Source organism: Paralichthys olivaceus, chromosome 16 (assembly GCF_024713975.1).
Source record: "Paralichthys olivaceus isolate ysfri-2021 chromosome 16, ASM2471397v2, whole genome shotgun sequence".
Lineage (NCBI taxonomy): Eukaryota > Metazoa > Chordata > Actinopteri > Pleuronectiformes > Paralichthyidae > Paralichthys > Paralichthys olivaceus.
In genome coordinates, this window is record NC_091108.1 from 14,799,224 (window position 1) to 14,816,361 (window position 17,138).

Genomic DNA, 17,138 nt, shown 5'->3' on the forward strand with positions numbered 1-17,138 from the left:
TCATGTATTTAAGATTAGTTATGTGCTTCTCTAAAAGTTGAGAACATTTGAACAGTCTTTGAGAAGACTATTTTTTATTAAAAAGTTATAAACTGTTAGGTTCATGTCTGAAGGAAAGACATTTGCAGGATTATCATTTCCCTCTGAAATATAGAAGAAATAAACGGTCTCCATCCTAATAAATACTAGTAACAATAGATTAAAATTGCTTTACATATGTTATATATACATACTTTTTGATATACTTATAAATGCAAATGTTAGGTCGTCATCAAAATATTATTTTCAGAATATACACACAAAAAATCTAAATACAAGAAACACGACTTCCTGTTGCATAGAAGTCTGTCTAACTTAACTGAGCTAAGAAAGGTTGTTGTTCTGCGATCAGCCTGACAGAGGCGCAGTCTCCCTGCAACTGTACAGCATCCCTCAAAGCTCAGTTCACAAAAAACTAAATAAAACTTGTCAAGGTTCAACTGTTTACATTCTTTATACAATCATCAGTGTAGGATGAGTTAGAGTAAATCAGTTACTGAATATTACACATTACACTAAAATGTGTCTTTCAGTTTCTGGTGAATAAGACTGAAGATAAGAATGTGTATATAAACACTACACAAAAAACACAAAATGATTTTAAGTAAAATGTCTTTTATTTAAATGAGCATAGAAAGCAAAATAAAAACTAACCAAGGCTACAGTCGACTTCAAAACATTGATAGAGCTTGATGCATACATTAGTGCAGTTGAAAACAAGCACTTTATAAAAAATATATATCTACATTGTAACATAATGACCGTACAGTATGCATGTCCCTAAGTAGCTATGTGGTCTGTACCTTTCCCCCAATGATAAAAAACACTCCACCAATTGAAAGACTAAGATTGATAGCAGTACACCGCATGATCTACTTTCTATGGAAGAGTATGAATATGTGATAGGCTATAAATGCTTCGATACAACAGGCAATAAGGTAGAAAATCAAAGTGAGTGGCTGTATGGTATCCTCAGACTTTAAGCTGTCCGTCTTGGTCAGACGCTTGGGTCTTGACATACCACTCAAGCTTAACCACACCATCTGAAAACAGGAGGAGCGCAGCTGCTGTGAAATGCAGTTTCTGACTCTTTACCCTCAAATCTCTTCATAAAACAGCTTCTCAGTACCTGTCAAAAGCATTGTGCAACATCAACAAATACAATATAGTTAACATAAAGTATGAAATGTAAGAATGAAAAGGGCTGATAGGAGTGTTGAGAACATTCATCCTTCGGAGATACATTAGGAAGTAGGGGAACAGGGTGCTGCCTAATAGACATACACCTGAGGGTTTGGTGTAGGGAGGGGGGGGGCGGGTGATGTGGGACCACTGGGTACATGCAAGGTGGATCTGCTGTTTCAGTGCCAGGCAATGTAAAGAGAAAAGCCCCTTTGATTAAATATACACATATAAAGGGAGGGGATCAGTGGAGCAGCAGGTAAAAGAGGGACGTCTCTATAACAGTAGGAAGTTTATTCCTTGGCCAATTTGCCAGTCATCCTGTAGATCTCAGTGGGACCTTCGACATGGGTGACGGTAGTGGTCAGCTGGATGTCTTCTCCACTGTTTGCTCCAGCATCTCCTGCACATCGTCAACATCATAAATAATATTATGTATTTTATTACATATAACTTTTAATCAACTTTACTTTTGGATTCCTGCTGTTTCCATCTACGGACGGCCATGTTCAGATCTGATATTAAGATCCGTCCTGATATGTCTCCTGTGACTTGTGATCAGATCTTACTTCTGTCATTTGTGTTATATTATAACACCAAATTATATTGTTCTTCACCTAATTTGAGTTTATAGACATGTTTGATGACAATGTTTGTGTGTGTCGATGCAAGTGAGAGATAGAGGAGAGAAAGTAGGGACTGAATGAGTGAATGTTTGCAGCTATGAGGAAAGATTTTGCCAATTTAAGAAAAATATTAATATTTGGTAATCCGTGTTGTTGCTGCTGCTGTAGCGGGTTAGAGGACTTCAGCTGAGTCGACAGCCCTTCCTATGTGGCCCAGGGCACATTTGTGTTCACACAGCGAAAAGAATGTGGCCACATGAGTCTGAGACCACCTCTGATGTGGTCTGAGTGATTAGATCTCAGGATGCAGTGAAGACGCATTTGTGTGGATTTCATAAACTTAACTTACAGCCTGTTTGAAACAGAAGTGAAACTCAAGAGCTGATGAAGTAAATCAACACAGAGAGACTGAAACTTGGAGGAAGGCACTCCTCCCTGTGAGATTGCTTAACATACGTCCAGGAAAGCCTCTGGAACTTCAACTTATGTTTTTCTCCCCCTTGTCACTGACGTCAGGAGATGGATGGTTTTCATTACTCCCCTGCTCTCAGCCCCACCCACTCTCCTGCCTCTTCCCCTCCTTTCTGTCTGGACGTAAGCCTGGTGTCCATTAGAATCACCCTCTCAGGCCAAAGAGACCCTTCTTTCCCATGGAAATCCTTCTCAATTCACCCCCCCCTCCTACCAAAAACAAACTTTAGATGAAGAGGCAGCTTTAAAGCAGAGGACAGATGACGTCAGAATAAGGGGCGAGAGCAACGAGTAGATTACTGAAATTCAACCAATCTCACGACTTAAGTCAACACAATGACAAGATAATATTCACTTTTTTGTCAAGCTTCTAAATGTTAACAGTAACGATAGCCGTTTCCCCTCATTAGGAAAAAGTAATGTTTCACCCAGGCCTATTATAAAACAGAAATGGCAGGTCAAAGAAATATATAGTTACCAGTGATGCACTGACCATTTGATTGCTCGTCTCCATAGTGTTTGTGTGACGGTGCGTAGAGGAACATGATTGCGAAAACGTACAGGTTCCACATGCCGTAGATACCAGTGAAGAAGGCGCTGTTCACCTGCACAGTGTGCTCTCCCCAGTGCCAGTGACCCTCATTCACCTGGATAAGAAACAAATTAACTCTTTTAAAAACCATTATGTCCTATCTAACTGGTACTAAATGATGAGGTCAACACTTCAAATTGCATCACTTTATCAACAAGACTCACCTGACTGATGATGAAGAAGATGACCGTCATGGCAGCACAGAACAGAGTGACCAACATGAGGAACTTGAACCTGAAAATCAGACCCTAAAGAACGATAAAGGAGAGTTAAAAGACCTAATACATATAGCAGAGCAACGTCCTTCTATTTTCATTATCTTTAATTATGTTTGAGCAATGATTTAAAAATATAGGGGTCAAACACGAGGAACAGATGAATACACACCTCGTAGTGCAGGCGTCTGGCCTTGGACATGGCGGGCAGGGACGACCTCTTGCCGCTGATATTGCGGAAGACTTGAAAAACCATGAAGCAGAGGAAGAGGAAGTAGAGGCAGGCACAGATTCCTGCCACGATTATAAATGCCATCTGAGAAAACGGCAGTTAAGTAAACACACACTAAAATGAATCTGCCAACAGTGTTGCAACATACTGTCCTCTTTTAGAATATATGTATATTTACATACATTGCAAGTGTGTGGTCTTTCAGTTTGAGAGCAGGGCTTAGTGCACCAGAGTGTGATATTCCAGACAGTATACATTGTAAACCCAGGGCTGATAAATAGAGAGTACAACAGATATAAAAGGTTTCACAGAAACTAGCTTTATAGTTGTTTTTATAAAGTTTAATCAATAACATGAATAATATAAATCTGTGTCTCATTTATAATACCATGGCACTCTTGACTGCAGGAGGAGGCAGAGCAGAAACTTTGATGTTTTGATGACCCTGGTTATAAGCACTGTACCAAATGTCTTTGTCAAAGCAGAGTCAGAAATACAAGGATGATTTGATAATTTCAGAGAGAAAAAAGGAGGAAGAGGAGCAAAGACTGGGAAAAGAGGTAGTTTTGGCAGTTGTTTGTGTGCTGATGACTCTAGTTTCGCTCAGCGCGGCAAGCAAGGCAAACAGATACACAAACAGATCATCCCAAGACCCTGGGCAATACTTTCACATATGGCATTACTGAATTATTTCTCATCTATCAGTCTGCAGATCAGTTTGCAGTTTGTGCCGCAGTGAAGCCAGAGCATTAAGGCTTGACGACAAAAAAACAATAAAAGCTTTGTTTTTGGTGTTTGAACAACAGGAACCATAAACTTGCGTACTGGCTGCTAAATTGGCCATTTACACTCTCACAGGGTTTTTAAATCAGCCTCTTACACATCTGATTAATTCACATTTGATGAAAGCTTTTTTTGTTAATGTTGTCAAATATTTTTTTTAAAAAGGATACAGCCAGCTCGGTTCCTACATCAGACGCCCAGATGCTGTAGAAAGGGTTGGTCAGCTGGACACCTCTGACAAAACAAAACAGCATATTTATGTTTGAGATTGACATTTGTTGCAAAAAACAATTATAAATGACAAGGTCTCATTTTAGGAGTCTTTGTTAAAATATACTGCATATATAAAAAAAGTCAGTTGTACGAGGAGAAAAATCTTGGTCTCACCTCTCACACATGTCAAAGATGAAAAGGCAGATGGAGCCAAAGACGATGGGTCCGACCTGCTTCCAGTAAACTGAGAAACGGTTCCTCTCTGTTTGGTCCTAAGAGAAAAAGACAAAACTGTCCTAAATATTAAAATATACAAGGAAATATAACCTACTGCAAAATATAAAAATGTACTGTATATCAGTAAAGCTATAAATTGTATACTTAAATGCAGATAGTCCTATAGCTAATACCAACCAATTTTTTATTGGCTAACTGATAAATCCGTCACAGTGTCATATTTGCGTGTTTAAGTTTCCTGCAAGTGGTTCTCTCCTTTGTTTTTCTCAAATGATCTTTTTCCATCCACTCAAATCAATTTCAAAGAACTAAAAAAGGGGGAGGGAAATAATTTTTACGGTACAGTCTTGGTTACATCTGAAAAATGCTCGATCTACCTTATTTCAGTCCCATTTACAAGTCCCGCAATAGTTAAAACTCGAATACCTTAAGCACTAATTGGCTGCAAGGGAGATTGCAGGTGGAAAGCAAGCGTGCAGGTCAGTCAGAAAAACATCAAGCATTTAAAAATATTTGAAAGGTGCCAGGTACTGTACCATCAGGTGCTCCCCACAGAAGATGATCCAGAAGGAGAGCAACATGGAGTAGAAGATACCCTGTCTAATGTCTCCAAAGAGCAGCATCCATGTCCAGTTGAAGCCAATAGAAAACCACTCCACTGGGATGTTAATGAACGTCATTGAGATGCCCATCGCCAAGATTACCCTAAAAGGATCGAAAACAGTCTCAGAGCTATAATCTTTTAACAGCATAACCAACAACTGAAGAAAGGATATACAATTTTCTGATGCATCTGTGGCACCATAAATTTCCACCCTCTGCAGGTATTTAAATATACATGTTTACATACATAATTATCCATGTTTATTGGACGAGACTAAACAAGTTACAACCACAGTGGAAAGTTTTTTTGTAACAAAAGAAATAGAGTGTTGGCAGATGAAAATTAGCCCCCATAGACTATCTAAAAACGAACAACACGCCTCCACTTCCTGACACTATCCAGAAATTAAGCTATAATATCACAGATCGAACACCGCAATCTAGCGCAGTAAGAGCCAGAGTCACACTGATGTACATCAGTAATTCACCAAGTGGCAATGAAGACACTATGGCTTCCATTTTGGGGAGCAGTTATGTCACCAATCTTTAAATACAGTCAATGTTAGGACCACTTTAACTGACAACGTTACACAAGAATTTCTACTAAAGCTTTTGCACAGACACAATCAATGTTTTACAGCAAGCTTACGTCAACATTGGCTGGAAAAGGCTCATTAGATCTCGGGACGTTATTGATTAAATTATGCATTCAGGTACAAGCACGGCGTGTCCCCACTGACTAAACCAACTCTGCACAATTCACTACCTTCCTAAGTAGCGTCATTATTACACAAACCCTCCCTCAACCTTGAAATCCAGACATTTGAAGAGAAATAAGGGGTGAATGAATTAAGAACAATCAGCCTGCAGAGAGACAGAATAAAGCTAATCTTCAAAGAGTCTGCAGCAGGTTCCTGCATGCCACCAGAAGATGAAGGGATGATCATAAATAGTCAGATGAGAGGGCAAAACAGGGCTGCTGTGTGTGTGTGTGTGTGTGTGTGTGTGTTCGTGCGAGAGAGAGAAAAGAAAACAAGAGAGAAAAATGCTGCAGGTAAAGGTGACCTTTTAATCATGAGGGTACAAAATGGTTTAGGCAAAGGCTGCGGGTGAACAGAGTGAAACCACATTTCAGTGGAATGTGGGGAATGTTTCCTGATCTCTACCAACACAGACAGAACTGAGACTGGGATCTCTCTGTGTCAATGTACGTTCGTGAAAATAAAAGACAAAAGGCTCCATATGAAAATCTCCTAAATTAATGTGGTAAATGGAATTTTTTCAATGGACATTTGGCATGTGTCATCAGGAAATGCACGGGGGGAGGGACTAATAACATTGATTCAGTCTGAATTCCAGTTGAGTGAGACACTTCCTGGGCCCAGGTGTTGTGTATTCTAACTCACAGGCACACAAAACTAAACAGAGCCATAATTAATGTCATTAATCCCACGTGTGCTTCTTCTGCAATGACAAATCACATTGGCTCTGCTTTTGCTGAACACAGAACATTGCTCACTTTCACAATATTCAGAAAAGTGTCTCGTGTTAGAGAATGAGGATGAAGGATTAAAGCAACACAATGGAAGAACTGCTCTCTGCTACACATGGGAGGCGTAATTTACTGTTGTAAATACAAGTTGCGGTTTAAGCCTTTATATGCAGAGGTACATATGGAAAAGAAACTGGGGATTTTAGAAGCCAAAGTGGACTAACAAGGTAGAGTAATGTTAAAGGATGTGGCAGAAATATGATGCATGATTTTATTTGTCGTGATATAGAAGATAAAAACTAACAAAATGAATACAAAGCATCAGTATATAGGCTACAATACATACACTATATTTGTCCCACAAGCATTTCATAATGGGAATAAAATCTTTCACACAAGAAAAAAAACACTACCTTACCTACCAATCATCTGCAGCACCAGGACATTTAAATGTCCATACATTTTTTCCATCCTCACCACTTGTACTAACTCTCCCTATGAAATATATCATCATGATTTTATATATATATCATTTTCCCACTCACATCCGTCCTAAGAGTTTATCACCCTGACACCTCTGTGGACATGCATGACAGGAGATTTTGGTAAAGCTTTTACAACATGAAAAAATCATCCGCTGTCCACAAATAGGGTACCAGTCACACTAAGAGCCTAGAGCTGGTCATTGGGGAATAAGAGCCTAGAGCTGAAAAAGATAGAGTGAAGCAGAGCGACACTGGCTGGCTGTGCATGTGGTATGTGTATGGGGTGTCTTGCTAGCTGGAGTGTAAAGAACTGAATGTGTTTGTGCAGCATGTGTCAGTTGAGTGCTAGCTTGCAGATTTTGTAACGTGTTTCACGCTTCGCCAGGCACTTCCTGTGGCGCAGAATGCTGCTTCTTACTGATCTGTCTTCCCAGCACGGCAGGGGGTTAGACAAATACTGGGCTCTGAGCATCGCTTCAACTTTCCACCACATAGCATTCAAGCTATCTGCATTAGGCAGTACTACCTGTATTTCATGCTTTAAACGTCATTAAATGTCAACATTTTTGTTTGGGAATTATCACAAATACCTGATGTTGACAATCTGATTCTAAATATGAATACAGTGATAAAGAATGTCTTTTTCCCTGAAAGGAATCTGGCAGGCAGTGGCTCTTTTTCTGCTAATTTTCCAACAAAACATGAACCAAGTGTCCCATTGTATATTTTCGACAAATATTTATCTGTGCACCACTGATAGTCTTAAATAACATTCCTCCAAAGAGGCTTGATGAACACCAACCTCTGATCTCATTGACCTTAGAGTTATCTTGACCTACTTGCACATTTCATCCATTGTTAATATATTCCTTCACCCAGCAGATGCACTGAAGCAGATACCAAGGCTTAAAATAAAATGATTTCTCTCTGCTGGTTGTGCTTCATCAAAATAACATAATTTGACTTCAATTACCACTGAACTCAAAAAGGAAAATTAAAGTTTACTTTGGTCATTTCTGGTCCATAAAATGAAGTATGGTGCCCAAAATGTCATCATTTAAGAATAAGAAATATGGTTATTTCAATGCAGATGTGTAGACAAAACACCAGTGAGATGCTAATGATGAGGAAACAGCCTTACTTCTCCAGCAGCACAGGAGGTCTGCTCATGAGGGTGATGCGTCTCCAGTACCAGATCATGATTATGAGGATGCTGGGTGTGAGGACCGTCTTCATGGCAAACCAAACTTTTGTGAAGCCTCCATTCTGGTGGATGCTCTTGAGGGGGGGGGGGGGCAAACAAGGTAAGTGTTAGGTAATCTTGTTTTTAAACGCCAACACCACATAGGTCAAGGGCTTAATTTGTCACAGCTGAATCTGATCCTGAATAGTGTGGATTAACAATATAGAGGCAAAATGAAAACTTACAACAAGACGAATGTCTTTGATTTCTCCGATCCCCACGTTGACCTTCTTTCGCTCGTTGACAGGCAGGCGGATGTTGAGAAGATAGTACTTATGGGCCACACTACCCACCTCCATGAAGGGCAGCAGGTCACACTCATAGTAGCGTCCCTCATTCTCAAAGTTCTGGAAAATACACAGCAAAACATCTGGTTCAGCAACACAGCGTATGCTTCAAATGCCTTTAATAATTTGAAAACCACAGCTCCCATGATTTAATAAAATGTGCTGAAGCTGCAAAAAATGTAATCAAAATAATTTTCATTGCTACAGCAGCAGGCATCTCCACCCAGAGGAAACCGTCAGACAATATTAAGGAATATTAATAGTGACTAAACATATCCCAACGTAATAGAATAATCGTGTTAGTTTACCTAAACATAAAGGTGAAAAAGTCATTTCCTCACCTTGATAGTGCTAAAGTTGCAGCTAAGTTTCCTCTGTTCAAATGAGTGAGCCATCTCTGTCCACTCACTGACTGTGTCGTCTCTGTAGGCCACACCCACGTCGATGGTGACCAAAGCCCCATCCTCTGGAAACAAGAGTTAATAGGTCGATTTACTTTCAGATCAATTCTACAATTGGTCGATAGATAGTTTGTTTAAGGAGTTTAACGTATGTCAATAAATATATTCATAATTCATTCAAAGTGCATACTGTGTTGTTTAAGATATAAGATGGAAAAATGCTTTGAATAACATTCCGATCCGTGTGTATTTTGATGTGTTACACATATAGGCCCAACCCTGCTGCTTGTTATTATCCCTGTGACAGGATAAAAGGAAGTCCTGACGACAGGTAGCCATGGCCTTTTCACTCTGAGACCAGCTAAGATAAATGCTAGCACTCACATGGAGACATTCAGTGCAAATGTGTCCAGTTCATTTTCAGGTAACGTGCAAATGTTTCACATGTTAATGTCCTCCAGAGAGGAACAATGTAAAGCAGATGAGGATGACATTTATTTGGTTTAAATAAGTCATAGTTGCATGGCTGCTGCTCAAAGTTTCGTCTGTTTTTAGGTTCATTCAGAAATCTGGATTTTCAGTGGTACTGACATTGGCTAGTTTTTTCTCAAACAAACGTGTTTATACAAGGTCAAATTATTGGAGAGTTAATATGTGGTACAGACCCCTGGAATGAGTCAGATTAATAGGCTTATTCCCTGCATGTTCACATAGTCTGTGATTCAGTCTGCTCTCCATGGTGGCCCAAATCTAGGTTACTTCCTACTTGACATAGACTTCAACAACACCTTGCACTGGCCTCCAACAAAAACATCCAAAGCAAAGCTATTAAAACTGCATCTTTAGATCACATTACAAAGCCAAGTGTTCTCTCCTACAGCCCTCCAGAGAGCCTCTTGTATGAAACAAGCTGGAATGAAGAGAAAGAAACCCAGTGGCCTGTGCTGTAAGAAAGAAAAAAAAAAAAGAGAGGAGAGGCAGGGGGAGAGGGAGCCAGATGAAAACTGGCAGCCGAGTGTCTCTGTAATGCTGTTCCCTCTGCCATTGGTTGAGCCAGACGCCCTCGAATGTCAGCTTACTTCATGCAAACATTCCACTTCAGTCCAGCGGCCATCGCCACAGAAACTAAGCCTCCTCAACAGCTGTGTTATTGCTGGACTTCAGCCAATGGGTGCTTGGTGCCGACGTGGAGTGGAGCGGGTGGTGGAGTGGTTAATAAAGGCAAAGCTCTTTTGTATGAACATTGCAACACAGATAAGGTAGCCAAGGAAGAGACAGCCTTGTATTTTTCATACAGCTGCAGAACAGATCCCACCTTCCTCTGGCACTGAGGTGTCCTGGCCAGTATGGAGACAGATACCCTGATAACATTTTATTATTGTGAAAGACCTGGCTGCAATGTTTCTGAGGTCTGAGTTTGATTTGGATTTTGCTGAATCTGAATACTGCATCTCAGGTTAAGAAATCAAAAAACTTTTAATATTCATTCTAAGTACTAGAATATAAATGGAAATTACCAGACAAAATAGGAAAATTATGGGAATGATTTGTACATTGCACTGAACAAGAGGATATTTTTGGGGTCTTTAAAAGCTTTAAATTAGGATACTAATTCTTGTGATTTTCATTTTGCATTTGCTTTTAAATGATCAGAAGCCAGACCAAAAAAATGCTAATCATTTTACCTGCCATGTGTTCCCTGATGCAGACACTAAGTTGTGCACTTTATCTTTTACTTTAATATTTGATATGCTTAAAATCCAACTTAAGTATCCTATTGCCCTGTCTTCTTCTAGCCTTGTTGTGGAGTTTAAGCGAGACTCCCACTTGCACAGCAGTGGTGTCTACTACTTGCTGTTTATAGTGGTCCTTCTACAGCTTGTTCTCACAGCACCTCTTGTAGCTCACACAGATCAAAATGAGTTTGCTGCACCTGGCAGAAGGTTGAATAGCTGACTGTCTGTCAGCCAGGCAGACAATAAACTACAGTCCCTGAACATATTTTTACTGAGGCCAAGAATGTGAACAAGCCAACGATGCTGACACGACTGTTTGTCAGTGCGGACATGACTATAAAGCTCTGAAGCTCAAGTTGACATCATACCTATCTATACATTATAAGCTTTAGATCGAAGACTCAAGACTTCTCTCCCAGGCTTTCCTGGTGATCCAGTCACTTATTAGGCATTCTCATCATCCTCTCTAATCCTCTCATTCAGGACTCTGCCAGGATACTAAACCCTTTTCTACAAGATACCAGTTATCTCCTTCCTCATCCACCCTTTCCTCTCACTCAGGCAGTTCAACACCCTGAGATGCTGTAGGTTGGTCTATACACTGTTCAACAACATGGCAAATATGACTATTTAAACATTGGACACCGGGAGGGGAGTGACAAGCTGAAATGACACCACACAGGAGAGAAAATTATGTAAATTCTGGTGTACACAAGCACACGCAAGGATGGGAATGGCAGGTATAAACTAGGCTTAATAGGACAGTGCATTGCTTAGAGTCAGCCAGCTATAAAACAGGTCCAGATTACCTCTCTCCTCCCCCATTATACCTGTATAAAGGGTCTCTGACAAGCCCATCTACAACCCCCCCCAAGGGTTTATGGGGCTACAGAGAACAAACAGCAGGACATCCATCATTGTTTGCTGCCTTTATGTGCCACAGAAATCCAATCTTGTGACAAATACACATTCCTGGGAAGTGTTTGCTACAATAAACTGAAATTCAGTCACAAGACAGCATCCTACCAGGACACTGTGTAGGGAAGGTAATATAACAAACATGCTAAAGTTGTAATGTGCACTTGAATTTATGATGTGAGAGATTAGAGGTGACAATGGCTGTGAATATTTCAGAGACAAGCTTGGTCTCATTAAGCCACTGCAAATATTTGCCCTCAGATGCTGGACCTACGAAATAATCGAGCAACACATTATTGACACAACTGGAAAAAAATCTCAGCACTGAAAAAACATATCAGTGCGTTTGTATGTATAGGGAATTCTAAAATACATGCTCAAAACTTCATTTAACCAGGTAATCTTTCTTTGTAGATTATCACAAACTATTTCGGTGCTAAAACACCAAACCCCCCTCTAAGTCTAAGTAAATACATGTGCACATTAGCATAGCCTTTCTTCTCTCTCCTACATCTCCACAACCACGTCCCGGAGGAGAAACATGAGCCATGTTGTGTTACTCATATGTAAGCATTGGTTCTCACCTATTTGGTTGTGCAGCTTGAAAGCAATGTCAAACTGCAGGATGACCAGCATGAACTGGAACCAGGGGCTCATCTCCTTGTGAGGCAGAGGAATGTGGACAGCAAATACAATGTTGTTAGCTTCAATCTTTTTGGCCATGGCCTCATCAAAGCTCCGGATCTTAGCACACTGGTCAGGACCCCAAGGCATGAACCATTTTGATTCCTGGCGGTGCTTGACTGTGTCAATGCACTTGCTGGCTAAGTAGTGGGCCGCTGTGGTGGGGCTGGGAGCTGTTGAGACAAATACAAAGAAGGAGACAAGTTAGGCTGGGTGTCATGTTGAAATACTGCAGCAAAGTGTTTTGAGGTCCTGCCAAGCTAAAGTTCCCCTCAAACTAATCAATCACGCAAAAAGTTGGAATAAAAATCACTAGAGCACTGTGGATTAAACTGTGCATGGACAATATAAATATCTTAGCAACCATTAGGAACAGTCAACAGGTTGGGTTCCAGCCAAATCCAGTCCAAACACTTTGGAAATTACTTTTAACACTGTTTAGAAAATGCATGCTAGCCAGACTCTCTCTCACTGAAGTGATGAGGAGGGAAATTCCTGAAAGAGCTCAGGCACCAATTACACTGTTACTCATTGAGATTCATGAGCTTGACAAGACTGGTGTTTGTAGTCTCTACCCACAGGATCTCATGAGTGCTTGGGAAAAGATCTATCATTATCATGAGAACACAAAAAACTTTGGTTGCCCATTGTTACAGCTGGAGGCCAGACGTGAACAACATCATAGAGATGTGATGTGAGAGTCGAGGTGCAGCCTCAAAGCAAAAAGAAGAACAAGTTTTGTTTTTTTTTTACTTTTCCCCCCCTTCATTTCTGATATCGATTACATCAGACATTGACAACTTGAGATCAAGTCTTTAACAGTAAAACCACTGAATAAAACTTACACCGCCTCCAGTGTTCAGGACACATGAGGTTTTTTTGCATTGTGTGGTGAAACACAATCACTGCAGTCAGTTGGAGATGCCAAGTTCAGCTGATAATTAAAACATTTTTTTCCACCTGCATTTCTTGCTGCATATTATTTTAATGGTGGCTAAAACATGCCTGGATATTAAATCAATGTTTTATGTGCCGCATCCCACAAACCACATGTCCATTTTCAGACATAAATGGACTTCATATATGAAGGGCAAACTCCAGAAAATGCCCGAATGAGCTCGGACCCCAGCAGGAAGAGACTGATGGGGTCCGATGCCCGGATCAGATTGTCTGGACATTTTCTGGAGTTTGCCTTTCATATATGAAGCATGTTGCATACCTTCACAAAGGTCTAACAGTCCCCTTAAATACAATCAAGCCATACTAAATTGCACAGATTCATAGATATCAGTTCCCTAAATATGCCAGATTATTTCATCAAAAACTGTTATTATTCCCAGGGAAATAGGCAAAAACGCTCTATCTCACAATGTTAAAGAGAGTGACAACAAACATTTGATGATACAAGTTGCAGCCTTTCTTTGTATATGACAGAAAACTAAGTATGAAGTGAATACTATTCTGCTGGCTTGGGGACAGTTGATTGGACTAAACAAAAACCTTTAAGACATCACTTTTGACTCGTGCAAACCGTAGTGGTCACATTCAGTTTTTCAAATTTATAAGAATCAATCAAGTCCATTCAAACAAATCCATCCATTAGTCACCAGATTTATCCATCAAAAAGCCTCAAATTCCACTAAAAACTGCAAAACAGCCTGAAGCTAAAGGTGCAGTCAAAAATGTGTCTGAAAAAGAAAGAATGGGATAAATACCAATACCCTTTCTATGCAGGGTGCTAATGAGAAGAAGTGACTCATGAGCCTGAGCATGAAAGCCAAGAAATTTTCAGACTCAGCCCATGAAAAAAGATTGTGACATATCTAAGTAGACTCAAAGCTCTAATCACTGTCAAAGCTGCCTCTAGCAAGCCGTGGTGGTGAGGAGTAATACTTTCAGCTAGGAGATTTCCTAGTTTTCCAAAGGTATGCTGCCCATAATGGCAAGAAAACTGTAAAAGAAATCAACACTAAAAAGGTATCACACTAGTTTGAACCTGCACACAATAACCTGGTTACTTATCTGTCCATTATATCATATCTGTTCACTAGTAAAGAGTGGAACCCACCTATAGTTTACACAGTCATAAAACCTAACAAGCGTTGTCTCCATGAAACCTTCAAGTGTCAGTTGTGTAAAACTAAAATATACCATGACAAACAAGATACACCCAACTGAATTAAATCCAGTTATCTGGAACCTGTTGATGTTCAATAATCTAGTGACCCTGTGAGTCCAGCTGCAAACCGGCTCCTTCAGTATCCATTGCAGCGTGTCCAGAATAATGGCCGTCCCCTCAGCCCGCTGACCCCATGCCGTGTTCCCGGGTTTGTCGGGAAACAAGGGGAGAGAAACCTCTTTCTACTCAATTACCCCTGCCGCCCCCGGCCACCGAGCAAACACAAAGGAATCTGGCTTCATTAAAACCATCTCAGCGAGGAACGAACCGAACATGCTAATTTAACGCCAGCCATGGAGTGAGTTAGTGAGCAAGAGGGACTGCAGAGACACGAGGAGACGCTGATGTTCAGTGTCTGTGAATGGTTTCCAGATCCAGCCCATAATAAAGATGGCCATCTTTCGCATGGACTCAACTTCTCTCTGTGTGTGAGTGTGTGTGTGTGTGGGTGGATTTGAAGAAACTTGACAGCAACTTCAATAAAGTCCTCCAGGCAAAATGCAACTTTGACATCTGTGCATGTGTGTGAACGTAAGTTTGTGTGTGTGCGTGTACCACTGTCTGTCTCAATGCAACTGAAAAAACCAGGGGAAAGAGGGGGAAGAGGAGGGAACACAGAGGACATGAATGTGCTGCCTGCGAGGCTAAAGGGATTTGGGAAAACGGGAGACACGCAGGGGGGGAGAGGAAGGAGAGAAGGGAAGGTAGAGATGCTGCCTGGGGGCCCCACACAGCAGACAGACATTAAACATGGGAGGAGGAGGTGGAATGGGAAAGTTGGGGGATAGAAGTGGGAACAAGAAGTGCAAAAAACATGCAGAAAAGGGCAAGCATACATTTCATGCTTTGACTTCTTCAAACTGGCTGGTTGCTGCTTTTCCTTGTCTTATATGACAGTCAATAAAGTGTAAATCAGTAAATAACAGGCTTATATCAGGGGTTTGGACAAAACAACAACTTCAAGACATCACTGTGGACTCTGGGAAATTGTGATGGTCACTTTGAGGAAAAAGTCCCCAGATTAATCAACAATGAAAACAAGCAGATGTTTGAGTACATACGGAAACCATTAAAGATGGTTCCTGGACCAAAAGTGAAGAAGCAGGTGAGTGAGGCAGACAACGAAATGTTACTACACGTCAGAAAACCAGAACAAAACATCTGACGTTTCACAGTTCGGAGTGTGAAGGTATTTGTGTGCACCCCCCCAAAAGAAAGCACCTTGAATCCCACTACAGACGGTGGAAGCTGAAGACAGCAGAAGATGCTGCTGTTGATAAAGAACAGGGAGAATGTGTCCTGTGGTATTTCCAGCCGAGGGAAGCGGAGGCATGCGGACAGGCTGCGAACACCTTGATACAGAGCAGTGATTTAGCGGAGGTGCTCCGGTTTCAGAGCACCGACATTGTTCCCGAGAAAAAGCTCAAAACACGGTTAAAAGTTAGCGCTTACCGCCTTTTGTTTCTGGAGGGGAAGAAAACCCTGTTTTATCTCCGCTGGTTTAAAAACAACAAGTTCAAACTTTCGACGTCTAAACTCAAAGAGCCACGAAAGACGCGCTAACTGACGCGTTAGCTAAAAGAAGTGCTCCTAGAAAGTCAAGGGGAGAGAACTCACCAATTAAACCGCCGACCATGAAGGCAAACGCCTGGAACAGCAGCAGAATAACTCCCACTATCACCAACTTTTTGGTGCTCATGTTCTCGATAATGGCCCCCGCCATGGCGCAGCAGAGGCTGGCGGTGAAACACCGTCTATCACACAGCGATAATGTGTTGGAGAAGGGGGGCGAGAGCGCCGCATCAACGGAGGAGCAGGAAGGCAAACTGGGCCCCTTCACCGCTCTGCTCCTGCCTTTCAACTTCCAGGGAGGAGGAGGAGGAGGAGGAGAAAATAAAAAGCAGGGATCACATGACCGAGCAGAGCGGAGCTTTATCCCCCAGAACAGGCGACAGGCTCGGGGGGGAGCAGCTCCGTGGAGCCTGGTAATGCAGGTTGAATTCCTCTGTCCAACCTTCACAGGGCTATTTAAAGGAAGATGTCCGGGTCCCATCTCATGCTTTAGTTGTGCAATACCTGTCAACACATTGTCCCTCAACAGCCACTCTGGGAATAGATGTTTAATGTGTGTGTGTGTGTTTTAATGTGTGTGTGTGTGTGTGTCACCTGCACAACAAAATGTTTGTTAGAACAAAAAGTCATCTTTGATTTGTCTTGTGATTAAAAAAAAACAACAGCATGGGTCTGGGCAATAAAACAATAGCAATAATTATCCCAATATCATTTTCATTAGAAGTGTGTGTGTGTGTGTGTGTGTGTAGTTTATTTATAGTTTCATGTTGTATGAATGTGGCTGATGAATGTATTTGTATCTCATCTCATCTTAACTTATCTTGTCTTATCTATTCTTGTCTCATTCTATCTGATCTTATTTCATTGTATCTTGTCTTATTGCATCTTAACTTATCTTATCTTTTCTTGTCTTATTCTATCTGATCTTATTTTATTGTATCTTTTCTT

General features: G+C 41.0%; 1 protein-coding gene across 3 annotated transcripts; it reads right to left on the bottom strand.

Moving 5' to 3' along the window:
* Nucleotides 1-634: 634 nt before the first annotated feature.
* Nucleotides 635-16,671, bottom strand: wls (Wnt ligand secretion mediator). 3 transcript variants are annotated; one of them, XM_020111164.2, is made up of 12 exons: nucleotides 16,236-16,671; nucleotides 12,340-12,612; nucleotides 9,042-9,166; nucleotides 8,599-8,760; nucleotides 8,312-8,448; nucleotides 5,127-5,295; nucleotides 4,528-4,625; nucleotides 4,311-4,374; nucleotides 3,298-3,441; nucleotides 3,075-3,158; nucleotides 2,812-2,965; nucleotides 635-1,624 (listed from the first exon to the last, which is right to left on the bottom strand). In XM_020111164.2, exons 1-12 carry the CDS (start codon nucleotides 16,669-16,671, stop codon nucleotides 1,515-1,517), a joined length of 1,956 nt encoding a protein of 651 aa, XP_019966723.2. In that variant the 3' UTR covers nucleotides 635-1,514. The 3 variants fall into 3 exon arrangements, with proteins under 3 accessions (XP_019966723.2, XP_019966716.1, XP_019966729.1); XM_020111157.2 differs by having other exon boundaries at nucleotides 2,797-2,965; nucleotides 16,236-16,505; XM_020111170.2 differs by having other exon boundaries at nucleotides 635-1,082; nucleotides 16,236-16,504.
* Between the last annotated feature and the right edge of the window lie 467 nt (nucleotides 16,672-17,138).

Excerpts from the sequence above, each read along its gene's own strand:
- wls (XM_020111164.2), bottom strand. The coding sequence starts at position 16,671 with ATGGGACCCGGACATCTTCCTTTAAATAGCCCTGTGAAGGTTGGACAG. Across the intron at positions 8,449-8,598 it reads TCAAAGACATTCGTCTTGTT|AGCATCCACCAGAATGGAGG; the intron begins GTAAGTTTTCAT and ends CCCCCCCTCAAG. Across the intron at positions 3,159-3,297 it reads CCAGACGCCTGCACTACGAG|GGTCTGATTTTCAGGTTCAA; the intron begins GTGTGTATTCAT and ends ATCGTTCTTTAG.